This window comes from Sciurus carolinensis, chromosome 16 (assembly GCF_902686445.1).
Source record: "Sciurus carolinensis chromosome 16, mSciCar1.2, whole genome shotgun sequence".
Taxonomy (NCBI): Eukaryota; Metazoa; Chordata; class Mammalia; order Rodentia; family Sciuridae; genus Sciurus; species Sciurus carolinensis.
Genome location: NC_062228.1, coordinates 17,041,731 through 17,061,630, shown reverse-complemented (window position 1 = coordinate 17,061,630; position 19,900 = coordinate 17,041,731). Strand labels below are relative to the sequence as shown.

Genomic DNA, 19,900 nt, shown 5'->3' with positions numbered 1-19,900 from the left:
TGTTTTTTTGGTTTCAAGTTTTTTGAGCTCTTTGTATAACCTGGGGATTAATGGTCTATCTGTGGTGCAGGGGTAAAGATTTTCTCCCATTGCAGAGGCTCTCTGTTCACGTTCTTCATCGTTTTCTTTGCAGTGAAGAAGCTTTTTACTTTGATAGCATACAGTTTCTTGATTCTTGCATGTACTTCCTGCACTTTAGGAGTTTTGCTTAGGAAGTTGGTTCCTAAGTGATCATGATGGGGGTTGACCTAGGTTTTGTTCCAGTAGTACAGGGTCTCTTGTCTAATTCCTAGGTCCTTGAGCCGTTTTGAGATTGTTTTGTGCACCGTGAGAGGTAGGGGTTCAATTTCATTCTATTACTTATGATTTCCCATTATGCCAGCACCGTTTGTTGAAGAGGCTATCTTTTCTGCAGGGTATGTGTATGGTGCCTTTGCCTCTTCAGAGGTTACTGTGTAAATGAGGGTGTGTCAACGTGTCTTCTATCCCATTGGTCTTCATGTCTGATTTTGGGGCACAGATTTCTTGATAAGGAGGTGGGATCTGCCCTTGTGTGAGATGGGCCCAGGAGGAGAGGGGGGAGTGATGGTCGTGAGGGAAGCTGAGGGGTTATGTGCTGAGAGACTTGTAGGAAGCCAGTCTTTTGTTGGAAATGAGGGTGGCGAGAAGGGTTTGGGAGTAGGGACTTGAGGAAAGTGAGAAGCTGTGGTCTTGTTCCATGGTCACTAAAAACTGGACCTTTGCCTGGCAGCTATGCTTGCTATGCAGTGCTAACTTGCAGCCTTATGGGAAGGAAACCTGAGAAGCCTGGTGGGGATTGGGATGCTGGTACCCGTAGCAGGGAGGGCAGGGGCTGAGACTTCTAGGGTGCTGGCAGAGTGAGGTGGGAGGGAGAGTAGGAGGAATGGAGTACATGTTCTCTGGAGGTTTCAAGTGGGAGGCAGAAAGGAAGGTTTCTGAGTTCAGGATGACAGAGGCCTAAGCATGTTCCATGGCAAAGTTCTAGGGTTGATAAAATTGAGGAAAAGGCAGTGGAGCCTACGTTAATATATTCATCCCCTTGTCTTTTAGTTATTTTGAGCTCCAAGAAAAGGGGACTTGTTTTCTCTGGGAGAGAGGTACAGTATAATACGAGGATGGAAGGGAGCCATGTCTGCCACAGCACAGGGCCTGTAGGGAGCCATGCTTCATTGACAGCCGTGGACCATCAGTTTGTGCTAGTGGTGGCCATGGAAGGGAAGCTGGGCAGTAAAAGCAGAGCTGCCTCTGGAAACAGACCTGTGTCATGAGGATTCAGATCCTCCATCAGCTAATTCCTTAGGAATTCTTAGGATTCTTTTCAAGCCCTTTAGAGGTTAAGCACTTAGGATTTATGCGATGACTTCAATATGTGGCCTTTCTAATCGGGCAAAGCTTGGTTCTCCTAATAAATGTGCCTAGGTGTTTATTCCAGGGTTCTACTCAAGTTTGGATCTGAGGAAATGTAATTTAAACACTTCAGTATTTTTTGATGTAGTTCTCTGTGAGAGAGTTGGAATAGCCTCTGAACCAACAGGGGTTTCTGCTACAGAAGACCTACTCTTGCCAGGCACCGTGGCGCATGCCTGTAATCGGTGTGGCTTGGGAGGCTGAGACAGGAGGGTTGAGGTTGAAGGTGGGCCTCAGAAACCTAGCAAGACTCCTAAGCAATTCATGGAGACCCTGTCTCTAAATAAAATATAATAAAGAGGTGGGGAAGTGGCTCCATGTTAAAGGGCCCTTGCGTTTAATTTTTGGTATCAAAAATCAACAACAACAAAAAATGACCTAGTCCTTCCATGCAGTCTTACCTTCGAGGGACAGAAGAAAATAGGCATTTATGTTCTTGCTTCGATATTTGACTGGAAACTGGGGCCTTGAGACCTGGGCTTGGCATAATGTGGTGCTGGTGCCAAGAGTTGCTCTGCAAGAAGGCTAACTCCTGCTTGCCTGTTCTTTGTGGGTGAGTTCTCATGAACCCAGATAGAGAGCCAGCTGTAGGATTAGGTAACGAAATTAGCCACGTACCTGGTACAGGACCTGGGGCAGAGCAGGCTGCAGGCTCTTCCTTAGCCCACTGAGCCCTAAACACCTGGAAGATGAATCTTGTCAGAAGAGTTGAAAGAGCAGCAGTCCTTCTTCCCTAGGTTCACCCTGCAAATTTTCCAGGAGTGCCCCAGAGGTCGCATGTCTATTCTTTTTTATACTAACAGAGGGACTCCAATGTCCCCCCTGAGGAGAGAGGTGTTAGAGTTAAACCTTTTAATAAGTGGGATCAGGAGAGAAGGCGGTGTGTTTTTAACAGATCCCCTGATATACTGATTATTAAAGTAATTCATTGCATTGCGTAGAACACAAGAAGGGTAGAAAATAGAGAAGAGGTCTGGGCTTGTGACTCAGTGGTGGGGCACTTGCCTGTTGATGTGTATGGGGCACTGGGTTCGATTCTCAGGATCCCATACAATAAATGAAAAGGAGGTTCATTGAGAACTAAAAATATAAATTGTGGTAAAAATTGTAAGGAGAACAAATTTGTGATGGCAAACACCAATAATCCCAGATCCTTGGGAGGGTGAAGCAGGAGGATCACGAGTTTGGGTTCAGCCTCAGCAAATTTGAGGACCCTGTCTCCAAAAAAAAAACCAGAAAGGAGTGGGCATGTAGCTCAAAGGTAGAACAACCCGTGGAATCAGTTTCCGGTACTGTCGAGAGAAAAAGGAAAGGATGGGGAAATTGTTGATAATTTCCTTTGAACAGAAAGATTACCTTTAGAAAGAAGGAGGAGGAGTACAAAGCATGGCTTTGAATAGAGACCCAGTCTCTGCCAAGCTCGGCACACACTACTATAAGTTCTATCAGTTCCTCACGGCATGTTTAAACAAGGCCCTGGGTGCGACACCATTGAATGCCGTTGGAAACTTCATCCAGTGTGTCCCTCAAATTTTTGTATGTTTGAATGACCTCACAGTCAGTACACAGCAACAATAAACATTTTTAATTCTCTAAACTAAATATAGTATTTATAAGGGTGAAAAGGAGAAGATGTGTCAGAAGTTTGTTCTCTTCACAGAGAGGCTCAGCCAGCAAGCTTCCATGGCCTTTGTCTCTTTCCAGTGAGGTTGATCCCACGAAATTTGGGGCCAGGGAAACACAAGGTTTTTTCTGCCTCTAATGGTGCTCAGCGTTTCTTGGGAGCCCCTCTAGGTCTATGATTGGGCTTCTCTGTTGGCTTCTCTGCTGGCCTCTCTATTTTGTTCTTGGCTGGAGTGGCCAAGGGAGCGTCCCCATAGAGCCGGTAGCCACCAACCAGGCAGTATGTCTCCCCATGCCAGCCCACCTGGGTTTCTACACATCCTTGGTAGAGGACATGGTAGTATGCAGGCGTAGGAGACGCGGGAGGCACCGCTGCTGGAAGGAAACCCAGAACCCATCAGTCACTTCCGCCTTATGCACTTTGTCACCAGCACCTCCCTCTCCTGTTCTTTCCTGTTCTGACTGAAGCCCTCTTATCTGCTTGGCATCCCAAACACAGCCTTTTCCTGTCACCTCCCTGGATGTTTTCTGTCTCCTCAAGAGATGCTTTCTGTAAAGTACATGAGTTCCTGGAGCCAATGGAAGCAGCAAGAGAACAGTCAGACCTCAAAATGTTCACAAACAGCACTCCCTAAGTCTCCCCTTCTACAACTGAGGCAAATTTCTGTAGGTCTGTATTTCTGAGATTTAATGGAAATAATTTTGAAGGTTTTGAATACATGGGTTAATATAAATTGTTTTAGAACCCCTGTGACGTTGGCAGCTTCTGTTGGGACCCATTGATAGAGGCTGTTTGAACCACACTGAATTCTAGCCTGGTTTTTATGGGTTTTTCTAAGACCTTTTTTATTTTGAGATGGTGTTTTGCTATGTTTCCTCAGACTGGCCTGGAACTCTTGAGTGAAGCCATCCTCCTGCCTCAGCCTCCTCAGTAGCTGGCACTGTGGTTGCACACCCGTGTGTCCAGCCCTACCACTTTCTGCAGGCTGTATTCTGGGACAGAGGGATCCAGAGATCCAGGTGCAGATTCTGGATGCCAAGGTCAGGCCCAATAGCCTTCTCCCCTCCACATCCCGAGACATCATTTCCTCAGTCCTCCAGTCTGACTACCACTTGCTCTGTCCCCCTGGCTCTTCTGTTCTTCCCAGCTGCATGGCACCACCCTTTCCCTCAGCAGATCAGACTGGGCCGTGTGGGAGGGGCCCGAGTGTGTGTATCCCTGACATTGTGGTAAAGGTGTCTGTGTCTGAAGGTGAGGTTGATGAGAGGCCAAGAGCTCAACTCAAAGTGCTCCATCATTTGATAATGAAAGCGCTGAGAATCGAACCCAGTGCCTCATAATGCTAGTCTAACACTGTGTGACTGAGCCACACCCCCTGCCCCTGAATTTTTTTCTGTTTCTGAGTTTCCTGAACGCATCCCATGGTGTCATTGAACACGTTCCTCTACCCTTCTTTTATTTTTATAAACTGGTATCTGTTAGAAGATTTTACTTATTTCTTTAGAGATAGGGTCTCGTTATGTTGCTAACGCTGGCCTCCAAATTATGGGCTGCTCTGTGGCAGGCCTGGGACACAGGCCTAACCTTGTGGTGTTCCTTCTGTGTGGACTGCCCCACCCCCCTTCTCCAGGACCAACTGTTCCCTTAACTGCTGAGATAGACATTCCGCTCGTAACTGCCAACACCTTACTGCCAAGGCTCACAGCAGTCAGAGTGATCTTTCTAGTATCTTCATCAGATTTCTTCACCACCTGTGCAAATCTGTCCTCTAATTTCCCCTCACACCTAAAAGAAGAGCCACACTCCTCACTATTTTTTTTAAATCCACTTTATTTGCTATTTACAAGATAAACACTCAAAACACAGAGACAAACAAAGTGTGGATCTTAAAGAATGGCAATGTTGGGCTGAGGGTGTAGCTCAATGATACAGCAATTACTAAAAATGTGCAAAGCCCTGGGTTCAGACCCCAGCACAGATAAGAAAAAGGGTGGGGGTATTCTTAGTATATGAAAACTGGTATAGCTATATTAATATTTGACCAAAATATTACTAAAATAAATGGACCACTACATAATCATCATTTCCATTTCCCAGATAGAAACTTCTAAACTCTTTTATACCTAATAAAACAGTTTCAAACATATAAACAATGATGGAATTACAAAACAAATTGACAAAATTACTTCTTTCATTAACTGATGGAATCAAAATAGCAATAAGGGATTATTTAAACACCATAAGCTGAATCAAGCTGATTATATATAAAACGTACTTCCAGCAAATGCAGAGTATACTTTTACAAAAATTGAAAAAAAAAAATAAGCCTCTACTAGATCATCAATTATGTCATAAAATATTTAAAATAATAATTCAATGCAGATCAAGTTCTCTGAATGTAATGCAACAATTCTACATCAGCTTAAATGATAATTTTTAAATCATATATTTGAAATTCTGAATATCAAAGCATTTAGACTTCAATCATAAATGACGAAAATAACATCAAGACTTGTGGGAGGCGGGGCTGGGGCGTGACTCAGTGGTGGTGCACTGGCCTAACAGGCACAATGCCCGGGGTTCCATCCCAGCACCACAAAAACCAAAATGAAGCATAACTTGTAGGATGCAACTAGGCAGTATTTTTTTTTGTTTGTTTTCTTTTTCTTTTCTCTCTCTCTCTCTCTCTCTCTCTCTCTCTCTCTCTCTCTCTTTAAACTGGGGATTGAACTGAGGGCGCTTAACCACTGAGCCACAGCCCTTCTTTATATTTTATTTAGAGACAGGGTCTCACTAAGTTGCTTAGATCCTTGCCAAACTGCTGAGACTGACTTTTTGTGTGTGTGTGTGCCAACAAGCTACTCAGACTTTATTGATTTATCTACCTAATGAGACTGAATATCAGCAAATTACTTTTCATTCTTTAAAAGGGTGATCACTTTTTGTTTTAAATTTATTTTTATTGTAAACAAATGGGATAATTGTTTCTGTTTGTACATGGAGTAACAGCATTTGCGTAATCATAGGGTAATGATGTTTGGTTCATTCTGTTATTTTTTCCTCCCGCCCACCCCTCCCACCCCTCTTTTCCCTCTATACAGTCCCTCCTTCCTCCATTCTTATCTCCCTCCCACCCCCCATTATGTGTCATCATCCGCTTATCAGCGAGATCATTCACCTTTTGGATTTTTGAGATTGGCTTATCTCACTTAGCATGATATTTTCCAATTTCATCCATTTGCCTGCAAATGCCATAATTTTATTCTTTATAGCTGAGTAGTATTCCATTGTGTGTGTGTGTGCACATACCACAGTTTCTTTATCCATTCATCAATTGAAGGACATCTAGGTTGGCTCCACAATCTGGCTATTGTGAATTGAGCAGCTATGAACATTGATGTGGCTGTATCTCTGTAGTATGCTGATTTTAAGTACTTTGGTATAGGCTGAGGAGTGGGTTAGCTGGGTCAAATGGTGGGTCCATTCCAAGTTTTCTAAGGAATCTCCACACTGCTTTCCAGAGTGGCTGCACTAATTTGCAGGCTCACCAGCAATGTATGAGTGTATCTTTTTTCCTCACATCCTCTCCAACACCTATTGTTGCTTGTATTCTTGATAATCACCATTCTAATTGGGGTGAGATGGAATCTTAGTGTAGTTTTGATTTGCATTTCTCTTATTACTAAAGATGGTGAACATTTTTCATATGCTTGTTGATTACTTGTAGATCTTCTTCTGTGAAGCATCTGTTCATATCCTTAACCCATTTGTTGATTGGGTTATTTGTATTCTTGGTGTAGAGTTTTTTGAGTTCTTTATATATTCTGGAAATTAGTGCTCTATCTGAAGTATGAGTGGCAAACATATTCTCCCACTCTGTAGGCTCTCTCTTCACATTGCTGATAGTTTCCTTTGCAGAGAAAGCTATTTAGTTTGAATCTGTCCCAGTTATTGATTGTTGCTTTTATTCCTTGTGCTATGGGCGTCCTGTTAAGGAAGTCTGATCCTAAGCCAACAAGGTGAAGATTTGGACCTACTTTTTCTTCTATAAGATTCAGGGTCTCTGGTCTGATTTCAAGGTCCTTGATCCATTGTGAGTTCACACTCCTCACTGTTGCTGACGTGCCCTACTCACACCCACTTCTCCAACCACAACTTTCCTGCTTCTCAAGCTTTCCTTCCTGGCCACACTAGCCTTTCTCCGCTCCTGCAGTCGGTCAGTCTCATTTCTACCTCAGCGTCTTTACCTGTGCTCTTTGGTCCAGGAATGCTCTCTCTTCAGCTCCTCCCCGACTCTCTCACTTGCATCTCTGCTGAAAGGCCCTCTCTTTAAAGAAGCCTTCTCTGATTATCTGATATAATGTAGTATTCATCACTCCATGCTGTTATTTTCCTTTTCTTAGACAATGGAATTTTAAAAAATATTATTTAGATGTTGATGGGCATTTATTCTATTTATATGTCCTGCTGAAAATCAAACCCAGTGTCCCACACATGCCATTAAAATGCTGCACCACTGAGCCACAGCATAGGCCTCTTTTTATTTTTTTTTAATGCCAATTACGATTACTTGAATTTTTAAAAATTTTTGTTTATTGCTGGGGGTGAAACACAGGAACTTGCACACACTAGGCAAGCACTCTATCACTGAGCTACAACCCAGGCCCCTGACATTGTATCATATCCTTGTCTCACCCTTTGTTGGTGGTGCTTGATAAGAGGAGCTGGGCTCATCTCCCTCAATAATATCTTCCAAACACTTAGCACAGTACTTGGGATGTAAGAGGTGCTTAATAAAGAGTTGTTGAATAAATGGATAGCTGGATGGGTGGACCGTAGATGGACCAGTGTCATCTTCTCATTCTGGCCCCTCTTCTCGCACACACACGTACTCCACTTACACATGGAAGCACTCATCAGATGTTCATTTTGGTTCTGGGATTGGAGCCCCATTAGCCTCATGCACGCTAAAGCACATGCTTTCCAAGAGCTACACCCTCAGTCTGCGGCTCTCATTTCTTGATGAAGTGGCCTGGGTTCTGACCTAGTTCACCTAGGCATCACTGAAGAAGTTATCAGTTAGAAACTGTACCCGAGAGTCCCTTTTGAAGGCAGAAGGACTTAGAAGACCAGGCCTCCATGTAGGAATGCACTTGAAGGGAAATGGGGGGCTTGAAGGTTGACCTTAGACAAGCTTAAATTCAAGTCAAACACTGTTACAGAGGAATTTTTTGAGGACTATGGGTGTCTTGGGGCCCTAAGGGGCTGGGAGTAAAGGAGAATGTGGGGCTCAGGGAGGCATTGCTGCCTTTCCCCACACCATTCCTGCTGCAGGTAGCTACTGTGCCTGCAGAGACCACAGGCAGGAGGCTCACTGGATAAACACTGCTTTGAGTTTCAGGAAGCCTTCCCCTCCTGGATTGTGCTGATGTTTCTGTCAGTGACTCAGGGTGGATCTTATGGGTGGATCAGGTCCCTGCTAGGTCACTTTCCCTCTCTTTTCACTTGCCTCTTCACGTGCCTACAGAGCGCAGTTCTTTTCTGTGCAAGGTGGGACTGCAGAGGATTGAACAGGGGAATGCCAGGTCTTGAAGGCCAGCTTCAGCCATGGCATGTTCCAATGAGTCTCTCTTTTCAGACTCTAGTTTTCTGAGCTTCCTTGCCTGTGTCTTATTGATTAGGAAGGGGCCCCCTGGCTGAGAAAGGCTCCTGCAGATTTACTCAGGTCTGTCTCCAGTAGGGCAGTGGGGATCACTTCAGAAGATGGATTAGCTGAACACATTTAGTGAAGACTAGTTTAAAAAATTCATTTATTACATACAGAATCCTAGGTTGATATAGTTAATATGTATAAGGGAAAATAGATTTGAGCAACTGTATTGTGACAGAGGGAATTTTAGGTTCCAGTATGAGGCCTGCCTAGCTCCAGCGTGCTCTGCTCCCTGCAGGGTAATAGGAGGGCTGGGAGGCATTTCAACTGCTATTTCCCTCCTTTGTGAGGCTTAAATGTTAAGCACCAACTGGCAACCATGAGTGAATGGATGAAGAAAAGCCCCTTTGAATGGGAAGACTACATTTACAAAGAAATCAGAGTGAAGCCAGTGAGAAGAAGGAGTATAAAGGATGGCTTATAAATTTGGATCCAGTCTCCGCCAAGCTCTGAAGACACCAGTAAAAGCTGCAGTATTTGCTCATGGCAAGCTAAAGCAAGGTCCCAGCTGTGACAGCACTGAAAGCCATTTGAAACCACCTTCAGTGATTCCCTCAAATTTTTGTTATGTTTGAATGACTTTATAGTTAACACAACAGCAACAATACAATTTTTATGTCTGTAAAATAAGTATAGGAATTTTACGTGGAAAACAAAAAAAGATGCATTAGTTATCCCAGATAGTTGAATATCCTCTGCACAGAGAGGCTCAGTCAGGAAGCTTCTGTGTCATCGGTCTCTTGTCACTCTGGTTTTAGAATTTTGGGGCTAGTGCATCCCAGGGCCCTCTCCATATCTGATGGAGCATGGTATTTTTTGGGAACCCTTCTGGCTCTCTCCTTTGGCTTCTCTGCTGGCTTCTCTGTTTTGACCTTTGCTTGAGTGTCCAAGGGAGCGTCCCCATAGAGCCGATAGCCACCAACCAGGCAATATGTCTCCCCATGCCAGCCCACCTGGGTTTCTCCACATCCTTGGTAGAGGACATGGTAGTATGCAGGTGTAGGAGGAGACGCGGGAGGCACTGCTGCTGGTAGGAAAACCAGAACCCATCAGTCACTTCTACTTCTTACAATCTGCCACCAGCACTTCCCTCTCCTGTTTCTTCATGTTCTGACTGAAGCCTTCTTATCTCCTGGGCATCTGAAACACAGCTTTTGCCTGTCACCTCCCTGGATGTTTTCTGTCTCCTCAAGGGATGCTTTCTGTAAAAGTACTTGAGTTCTGTGGAGCCCATAGAAGCAACAGGAGAACAGGATTTGTTCCCCATTCCAGAGAGAACAATCAAACCCCAAAATGATCACAAACAACACTCTGTCAGTATTGTTTACTATGGGGCTCATGTAATGGGGGGTGAAGGGCGTGGTGTCAATAACCACACAGACACTGGGAGCCAGGTAGGCAGGGGAGAGCTGCTGACTCGTTTATTGCGGAAGCTGCTGCTTTTTTTATTGAGTACCTATCCAATCAGCGCATCACACCACTCAAAACCACCAGTCCTTTAGTCTCCTAGACCTACCAATCATTTGAGGATTTTGTATTTTGCACCAATGCGGATATAGGACTCCACACCTCAGTCTCTCCCTTCTACTTTGAGTCAGATGTCTTAAGGTTGTCATTTCTGAGGCTTTAATGGAAATAATTTTCAAGGTTTCGAAAAAATAGTCTAATATGAATTGGTAAAGCCCCTCTGACCTTAGCAGGTGCTGTTGGGACCCACTGATACAACTTGTTTCAACCACACTGAGTTGTAGTCCTGTGTTTATACATTTTTTCTAATGCCTTTTTCTTTTTTTTTTTTTTTTTAAGATGGTGTTTTGTTATGTTGCCCCGGACTGGCCTGGAACTCGAGCAGAAGCAATTCTCCTGCCTCAGCCTCCTCAGTAGCTGGCACTGTGGTTGCATACCACTGTGTCCAACCCTACCACTTTCTGCAGGCCATATTCTGGTACAGAGGGATCCAGAGATCCAGATCCAAATTCTGGGTACCAATTTCAGGCCCAATAGTCTTTTCACATTCCCTTCCTGAGATGCCATTTCCTCATACCTCAAGACTCACTTAACATTTTGTCTCTCCCCCTGGCCTTTCTGTTCTTCTCAGGGGCATGACACCTTTTCATAAGCAGATCAGGCTGGGATATGTGTGAGGGAGCCCATGTGTGTATCCCTGACAATATGGTAAAGGTTTCTGCGTCTGAAGGTGTGATTGATGAGAGGCCCAAGAGCTCTTCCTCAAAGTGCTCCATCATTTGAGAAGGAAAGCACAGCACACTTTTGTAAGCGTCTTGTAAAGGAAGGATGTGTAGAAAGCCGCCTTTCTGATTTGGTGATGGGGGTCTCACCTTTTTGCTCAGGTTTCACTCTGTTCCCCACCCAGATCCTTGAGCCCATCTCCTGTGCTCAGGTGATCCTCCCACCTCAGCCCCAAGTAGCTGGGACCGTAGATGAGTAGCAGTGTACTGGGCTCTGAAGGAAGCATCTGGGGAGTCTGAAGGGGAGGGCTGGATTGACAGAGATTAGAATCTTGGTCCCCTGTGGTCATGGGCTGTCCCAACCCCTATCTGTGCTCCACAGACAGTTGTTATTTGTCTAGTATATGGGTGGAGAGGCCAGAAGAGAGGGCACAGGCAGAGTTCTCCACTTTCACACTGCTTTCCATAAAACACCAAAGGTCTGACGCCTACCCCTTAAGTCACCCATTCCCTTCTGTGACCTCAGTGGGTCGTGATGACATCAAAGCCACAGTTTCCATGGCAGGATAGCCATGGAACACTTGCCTGAGCAGTGAGCACAAGCACTGTGGGTCCTTGAGGGAGCAGCAGACCTTTGGTCTTACTCATGGACAGGGAAGTCCTGAGGTGTGATGGGCCAGCCCAAAGGGAACGTGTGGCCATCCAGTGAGGTTGTGTATTTACCAAGGGCTCCATTACAGATTCCTGGCCTAGGCCTAACTGCCACATTGCTCTCCCAGGACACGGAAGACAAGTTAGACTAGATATAAAACATCCGGTCAGACATTCTGTCTCTAGCAGCCAGACGCGCAGGTGTCTTGTAGAGAACTGGTATGGAAGTTTCCTAGCTACCCTGCCATGGATACTGCGGCTTGTGATGTCATCACGACCGACAGAGGTCACAGAAAGGAATGGGTGACTTGAGGGGTAGGCGTCAGACCCTTGGTGTTTTATGGAAAGCAGGGTGAAAGTAGAGAACTCTGCCTGCGCCCTCACTTCTGGCCTTCCCACCATATACTAGACAAATAACCACTGTCTATGGAGCACAGCTGGGGGTTGGGACAGCCAATGACCACAGGGGACCAAGATTCTGAGAAACCCAAATTCTGAAACTGATCACACAGTCATGATTAAACACAGAGACAGCTAGTTTGCATGGTCCTGACCCTAAGCATGTAACTGTTAGAAAGTCAGAGATATGAATGTATTAGTTGAGGGAATGCTTCTTGCAAGTGGGTCTGAAGTTTAGATTTGAACATGTGCACAGAATAAAAGAAAGGGAGGCCATTCTTGACCTCTTTCTGCTCCAAAGATAAATCCTTTGATGGGATGGAGATGTGGCTCAATGATAAGTGTTTGTCTAATATACATGAATTTCTTGGTTTGATTCTGGTCAAAACACACACACACACACACACACACACACACACACAGACACACACGGAAAAAAAATTCTTTGCACCTCCTCTTTTTACAAGTGAGTTCTCAAAAGGAGGCTAAGGGACCTATCCAAGATATGCAGAGGTGTTCTGTTCAACAGTAGGGTTTCACATTGTTGGAGGTCCAGATGTATAGCTGAGAGGATGAATTTGTCACATTTCTAGGTGATGGACAGCCTTCCGGCTGTTAGAGGTTCTCTAAAGCAGAATGCGGGTCTCCAGTGATTTTACAAAGCAAAATGATAGGCATATTTTAGCATAAAATTTAAAACATGTTTATGATCTACTAACATAATACAAAATTACATTATCATTTTACTACCCTTTCATCAAAAAAGGCAAACCAACTATGTGTGGTCATGCAGGCCTGTAATCCCATCCATTCAGGAGGCCTAGGAAGGAGGACCACAAGTTTGAGGCCAGTCTCATCATCGCATTAAGACCCTGTTTCAAAATAAAAATAAAAAGGGCTGAGCATATAGCTCAGTGGTGAAGCACCCCTGGGTTCAATCCCCAGTACCAGAAATAAGTTATAAAAAAAGGAGGGCAGGGATGTAGCCCAATGTAGAGTGCCCCTGGGTTCAAACTTTGGAACTGTAAACAAAACAGAATAAAATATAAGAACAAAAAATAATAGGTTTGGGATGTAGCTCAGTGGTAGGGAGCTTGCCATCCACACTACTGCAAAAAAAGAAAATAAACTCAACCAAATCTTTGTCCTACAGGCAGCAGTTGGAAGCATGCATTATCGGAACACAATGAGGTCTGCCACAATGATGATTATTGTGATGGCAGCCCATGAAAGCTTTATTTATTGCTAGAAATGACAACATGACTAAAACCAAAATCTATTTTATTTTTCACATTTTATGTGAAAGAGTATGCTGCTTTGGTCCAATGCTCCATTACTCCAATACTGGCCAGTAGCTCATCTTTCAAAGCCACTAGCAGCTCACCAGGCCCTGTGAGGTATTAAGTGCAGCGTAGTTGACAAGTGTGTTCACCCACCCAGGGCACCAGTAAAGATCCCTAATCAAGAATCACATTTGAGTGAGCCAAAATGAAGCTTCCTAAGGCAAAGGCTCTCTCACAGAGGATGTTAAGTGCTGGAAGGCTTTTCCTGTTGTGATCTACCAGTTCAATCTCCTGCACCAGGTTCACATTCCAGGGATGGGTCACAAAGCTGACAACTGCACCTGACTCCCAAGCCGGCCCACCCTCCCTGCTCTGTGAATGTAATCTTGCAGGGTGAGGGGAAAATTATAATTGACAACCAGCTCCACATGGGTGCTGTGTAGGCCCCGAGAGGCTATGTCTGTGCAGAGCAGTATGTCTTGGGATCCCTTCTGGAAGCACTGGAAGATGCCTGCCCTCACTGAGGCTGGCATTTGTCCCTGAAGCCTTTGGTGTTTGAATTTGGGGTCATCCAGAATATATCCCAGCCAGTTGACAGTGCTGGAGCTGTTACAGAACACCAGGACAGTTCCTGAGGCTGCAGGCTTCTCTTTGTCACGCTGCTTGAGGATCTGCAGCAACTCTGCCACCTTCTGTGCTCCCTTCAGCCTCAGAAATGTTTGTCTGACATAAGGCATGATGCAGTGGAGCTGTGAAGTGGTGATGGTGGTGAGAGATCCTGGGCTCCCCACTTTATTCAGCAACTGGCTCACCCCTTCAGGAAATGTGGCTCCCACCAGCACTAACTGAGCTTCGGGATTAAAGGGGTCTTCTAAGTCAGTTGGGTCTTGGGCTATATGGTTCTTTTCCAAGATGTAGTCCACAAGGTCTAGGAAGCTTTCATCCAGCCGCGTGTCTGCCTCATCCATCATGAGGAGAGTTGCTCCAGGGTAATCAGTTTATTCTTCAGGGCCTTCCACAGAGCCTCCGGTGTGGGAACTATAACATGTGCTGACGGTTGTTTGGACAGTTGTAGCCTAATTCTTCGAATGCTAGGGCTTCCCCCTAGCTCTTGCACCTGCAGGTCCAAGGAGCTGCCCAGCGATTGGGCCACAGCCTGTACCTGTTCCGCTAATTCTCGGGAAGGCCCAAGGACCAGACCCCTGGGAGCAGGTACAAGGTGGATGTCCAGAGCCAGACGATCAAGGATCCGTTGCGGAAGTGGAAGTAGATAGCTTAGAGTCTTGCCACTGCCAGTTTCCGCGGCACAAAGGAGGTGGTGGCCGCGAAGCAGCAGGGGTATGGTGCCCGACTGCACGGTGGTGAGTCGAACGACTTCAGGAGCAGCTTCGTGCAGTGCGCGCAGCACCCGGGGCTGCAGACCCAGGTCCGTGAAGCTGTCCTGGGACGAGGTGTCGCAGCGGTGGCACGTCCAGTTGTGCGCGCTCGATGTAGAAACAGTCCCGATGCGCGCGTCGATGTCTCCACCCACGCGAGGCGAGCGTTGCGCACTCCCAACCTCCCAGGGTGCGGCGCGCTGGCTGGTTCAACTCGGGCTGCCGGGCGGAGAGGAGCAGTGGTCCCAGTCGCATTGACACCGGTAGGTGGGCACTCTGACGCCTGCTCCGTCGCTGTTCCTGCGGCCGGTGTAATGTCCGCGGAATTCACACCACTGCCCGGGGTTCCTCGGGATCGCGGACCGACATATCTCGGCGGGGCTCCTGCAGCAATCGAGTGGGGCCGGAAAGAGCATAGTCGGGGGCCGGAAACAGCAACGTTGGCTGTGCCAGAGCTGTGTTGCCCTTGCCGCTGGAGAGGCGCACTTCAGTGACGTCACGTATGCGCCGCTCCCTCGCGTACGGTGGCTGGCGCTGTTCAGTAAGGCCTGCGGAGCAGTACTGTGGTCAGGAAGTGGGCAAGGTCCGTGCAATTCAGTGACCGCTAGGTGTGTAGGTGTGAACAGGAATGGAGACATCCAGACCCAGACCAACCTTAGGGTGGGGAGAGCGCTGTCGCCAGAAGCGGGGACCAAGCGGCAGTGGGGCTCTGGTCCTATGGAGCAGATGTGCTGGTGTCTCCTGGAGAGTGTGTGCCCATTCCTTGAGGTTCTGGATTGTAGTCCTCATTGCCCCTCTTGAGGGCTTGTTCAGTGCCAGGGTCCCCTTGTAAACTGTGAGGGTGAGGGATGCGCGTCGTTTTCAGGCATGTGGAGCCTGCGGAAGTACTGGTAATAAGTGCTCTGCGAGCGTTGAATGAATGGTCCGCCAGGGGGCTGAGACAAGGGTGTGGATTTGTAAATCTAGGCTGAATTCCCGCCCCACTCTGGCTCAGAACCCGCAGTACAAGATGGTGTACTTAAACTTGTTTTTCTCTGAAGCGGGAGGTAAGATCTTAAAGCTTTCTTTCTGTCGGTGACATCTCTTCATTGCATTTCAATATGCTAAGCCAAATTTCACTCTGCTTCCTTGTCACCCTTCCCAACTTCTCATCCTGAACGCACCGCGGCCGACTCACCTTCACTCTCAGATACCTTAATTTCTCAGAATGTAGTAGTGAAGATCCAGTTACACTTCGGGGAAGTCATCAGCTATTTGACTTACCTCACTTCAATTCAGGTATTGAATTTGTCAAAAAAGAACTACACTGGTCATCCTTCCTGAAAATTCTGAAAATGGGTGTCACATTTTTGTAGTCTGAAGTTCTGGGATGGGAGATAAGGTAAATGTTTATGGAATGATTACATGGGAGGTTCTTAACCGTGTGCCACCAATATAGGTGGCCCTTCCTAACCTCAGGATGCAGTTCTGTAGATTCAATCAACTGTGAATTGAAAATATTCTGGAGAAAAATATGTCTGGGACTAAGGAGATATCTCAGTTGGGAGAGCTCTTGCATACCAGAATGTCCTGGGTTCATTAAAAAAAGAAAAAGCACGGAAAACAAACATAATTTGTCTGTATTGCATATTAAGAGACCTTTTGTTTTGGTGGAGAATGCTTGAACCAAGAACCTCACACATGATAGGCAAGCACTCTACTACTACCGAGCTACGTCCTCGACCCTTTTTAAATTTCATGGTGTGACAGGGTCTTACTAAGTTTTCCAGACTTGCCTTGAACTTGCAATCCTTCTTTCTCAACCTCCCAAATAACTGGAATTATAGGTGTGTGACTCCATGCTCAACTTCAATGCTACTTTTATTATTCTTTCTAAAAACTCAGAGGTTTTGTTTCTTATCTGAATGGCTCTTTGGATGTCTGACCTGACGAGTTTCATCCATATCCATGTGCTACTGTTTTTCAGATATTAAACAAAGAATTGCTTTGCGCCAAATCATATCAGATAATTGAAGGAATATCAGAAAAGAACAATACATATGTATGTGTGTATGTGCATTTAAATTTTGTTCATTTATTCAGGGCAGGGTTAACTGTTTAAGTATGCATTTCTTTCTCATGCTGGAGACTTTATAATTACCTTAAAATCTCATAGGGGTTGGATTTTGTCTGAGTCCATTTTTGTCCATTTTCTCTAATTTCTTGTCAAATCATCAGACACTGCCTAAAGTCCCTCTCTTTTCATGGTGTTCGTAGCAGACATTGAGCAACCTCTATTTGTTATTAAAATAGTAGATTTATATTTATGCTGCAGAAACAGGAAAGGTTCTTTTATTGGAAATAAAAAAAAGAAAACTATGAGCAGGAGCTTGGTATGTTCCTTGAATCTCAGGTTATAATGATTTAGTCATTCATTCATGTATTCATTTTAGAGAGTTTTTTTGCTGGGCATAATGGTGTGCATTCCTAATCCCAGAAGCTCTGGAGGCTGAGACAGGAGGATCACAAATTTAAAACCAGCCTCAGCAACTTAGGGAGGTCCTGAACTACTCAGTAAGTGCTTGTCTCAAAATAAAACATAAAAAGGGCTGGGGATGTGACTGTGGCTCATTGGTTATGTTCCCCTTTTTTCAAGTTTCAATTCCTAGTAGCAAGAGAAACAAATATTATCTGAGTACCACACATGTTGCAGGTACTGTTGGAAGAGTGAGCTGTCAACAAAATTCCTAGTCTTGTGGAGTTTATATTATTGTATATTAAAGCAACATTTACATTATTGACTGGGGGAAAAGTGTTTTTCTTTCTTTTCTTTTCTTTCTTTCTTTCTTGGTTGTGAGGATCAAATCCAAGGTCTAGTGCATGCTAAATGCTACGCAAGTGCTGTACCATTGAGCTACACTCCTAGTCCAGGTAGAGAAGAGGTACTTTTAGCAGCTTACCTACAATTAGCTAATATTTTCAGCTATGTGAGTAAATAAGTTTACATGGGCTAATTTGGGAATGAGAAGGGAACAGGGCCCAAGACTAAGTAGAAACCGTCATAAGTGAAGTTGACTTCTCAGCAGGGGACAAGAGGGTGAGGGAAACAAGGAGTTCTGGGTCAGGAAAACCAAGGAGGGGAAGAAATTCGAGGAAGAGGGAGGGCTATACGGTGTCACTTCCTCGTATTGAAAAAATGTGAGATAAGTGTCTAGTAGAGTGAGCAACCTTCAGGTCATTAGCTTTTGTCTGTGTAGTGAGACAGAGTGGCAGAGGTAGAAGCTGGGCTGAAGGGGCCCAAGGAGTACAAAGCAAGTGGAACAGTATCAGTAAGTGAGCAGAGCATACTAGGCAAGCTTTGTGACTTCTTAGAGGAGGCCATGATTGTTAGAATGAAGTATCAACAGTAGTTACTGCTTAGATACAGGATTTTGGTTTTCTTTTTTTTTTTAATTAAAATATTTTTTATTTTTACAGACACATTTTGATTCATTGTATACAAATGGAGTATAGCTTTTCCTTTCTATTGTTGTACACAATGTATATTCACGCCATTCATGTAATCATACATATATATAGGGTAATACTGTCTGTTTCATTCTACTGTTTTTCTATTCCCACCCCCTCCCACCCCTTTTTCCTCTACACCATCGAAGTTCCTTCATTCTTCTCTTCCCCCGCCACCCCCCATCATTATATAATGTCAGGCAATTATCAGGGAAAACATTCGGCCTTTGGTTTTTTGGGGCTTGGCCTATGTCACTTAGCATGATACTTTCCAACTTCATCCATTTACCAGCAAATACCATAATTTTACTATTTATGGCTGAGTAATATTCCATTGTGTATATATACCACAGTTCCTTTATCCGTTCGTCAGTTGAAGGACATCTAGGTTGGCTCCACAGTCTAGCTATTGTGAATTGAGCTGCTATGAACATTGATGTGGCTGCATCACTGTAGTATGCTGATTTTAAGTCTTTTGGGTATAAACTGAGGAGTGGGATGGCTGGGTCAAATGGTGAGTCCATTCCAAGCTTTCTGAGGAATCTCCATATAGCTTTCCAGAGTGGCTGCATCAATTTGCAACTCCACCAGCAATGTATGAGTGTGCCTTTTTCCCCACATCCACACCAACACTTATTACTGCTTGTGTTCTTGATAATAACCATTCTAATTGGAGTTAGATGAAATCTTAGAGTGGTTTTAATTTGCATTTCTTTACTTACCAAGGATGATGAGCACTTTTTCATATATTTGTTGATCACCTGTATATCTTCTTCTGTGAAGTCTCTGAACATTTCCTTAGCCCATTTATTGACTGGGTTCTTTGTATTTTGGGTATAAAGTTTTTTAAGTTCTTTATAATCTTTGGAGATGAGTGCTCTATCTGAAGTGTGTGTGGAAAAGATTTTCTCCTACTCTGTTGGCTCTCTTTTCACATTATTGATTGTTTCCTGTGCTGAGAAAAAACTTTTTAGTTTGAATCTATCCCATTTATTGATTCTTGCTTTTATTTCTTGCACTATGGGGGTCTTATTAAGGAAGTCTGATCCTAAGCCAACATGATGGAGATTCGGGCTCACTTTTTCTTCTATTTGGTGAAGGATCTCAGGTCTAATTCCTAGATCCTGCATCCATTTTGAGTTGAGTTTTGTACAGGGTGAGTGATAGGGGTTTAGTTTCATTTTACTGCATATGGATTTCCAGTTTTCCCAGCACCATTTGTTGAAGAGGCTATCTTTTCTTTATTGTAAGTTTTTGACACTCTTGTCTAGTATGAGGTTACTTATGTGGGTATGTCTCTGTGTATTCTATCCTGTACCATTGATCTACCTGTCTATTTTGTTGCCAGTACCATGCCATTTTTGTTCCTGTTGCCCTATAGTATAGTTTAAGTTCTGGTATAGTGATACCTCCTGCATCACTCTTCCTGCCCAGGATTGCTTTGGGTATTCTGCATCTTTTGTTCTTCCAGATGAATTTCATGTTTGCTTTTTCTGTTTCTCTGAGAAATGTCATAGGGATTTTAAATGGAATTGTGTTAAATCTGTATAGCGCCTTTGGAAGTATGTCCATTTTGATAATATTAATTCTGCCTATCCAAGAACATGCGAGATCTTTCCATCTTCTAAGGTCTTCCTCAATTTCTTTCTTCAATGTCTTGTAGTTTTCATTGTAGAGATCTTTTACCTCTGGTTAGATTGATTCCCAAGTATTTCTTTTTTTTTGAGGCTATTGAGAATGGAGTTGTTTTCCTT

At 44.5% G+C, this 19,900-nt stretch overlaps 2 protein-coding genes across 2 annotated transcripts in view; one reads left to right on the top strand and one right to left on the bottom strand.

The window, feature by feature from the left end:
• Dus2 (dihydrouridine synthase 2) overlaps nt 1-19,900 on the top strand; it is a 151,817-nt gene that overhangs the window by 80,213 nt on the left and 51,704 nt on the right. The gene's annotated exons all lie outside the window — the stretch shown is intronic.
• LOC124966558 (probable ATP-dependent RNA helicase DDX28) lies at nt 13,224-15,419 on the bottom strand. Its single transcript, XM_047527916.1, has one exon. The coding sequence runs from the start codon at nt 14,253-14,255 to the stop codon at nt 13,605-13,607; it is 651 nt and encodes a 216-aa protein (XP_047383872.1). The 5' UTR covers nt 14,256-15,419; the 3' UTR covers nt 13,224-13,604.

Bases quoted from the DNA above. Each gene is read 5' to 3' on its own strand.
- LOC124966558 (XM_047527916.1), bottom strand. From the start codon at position 14,255: ATGATGGATGAGGCAGACACGCGGCTGGATGAAAGCTTCCTAGACCTT.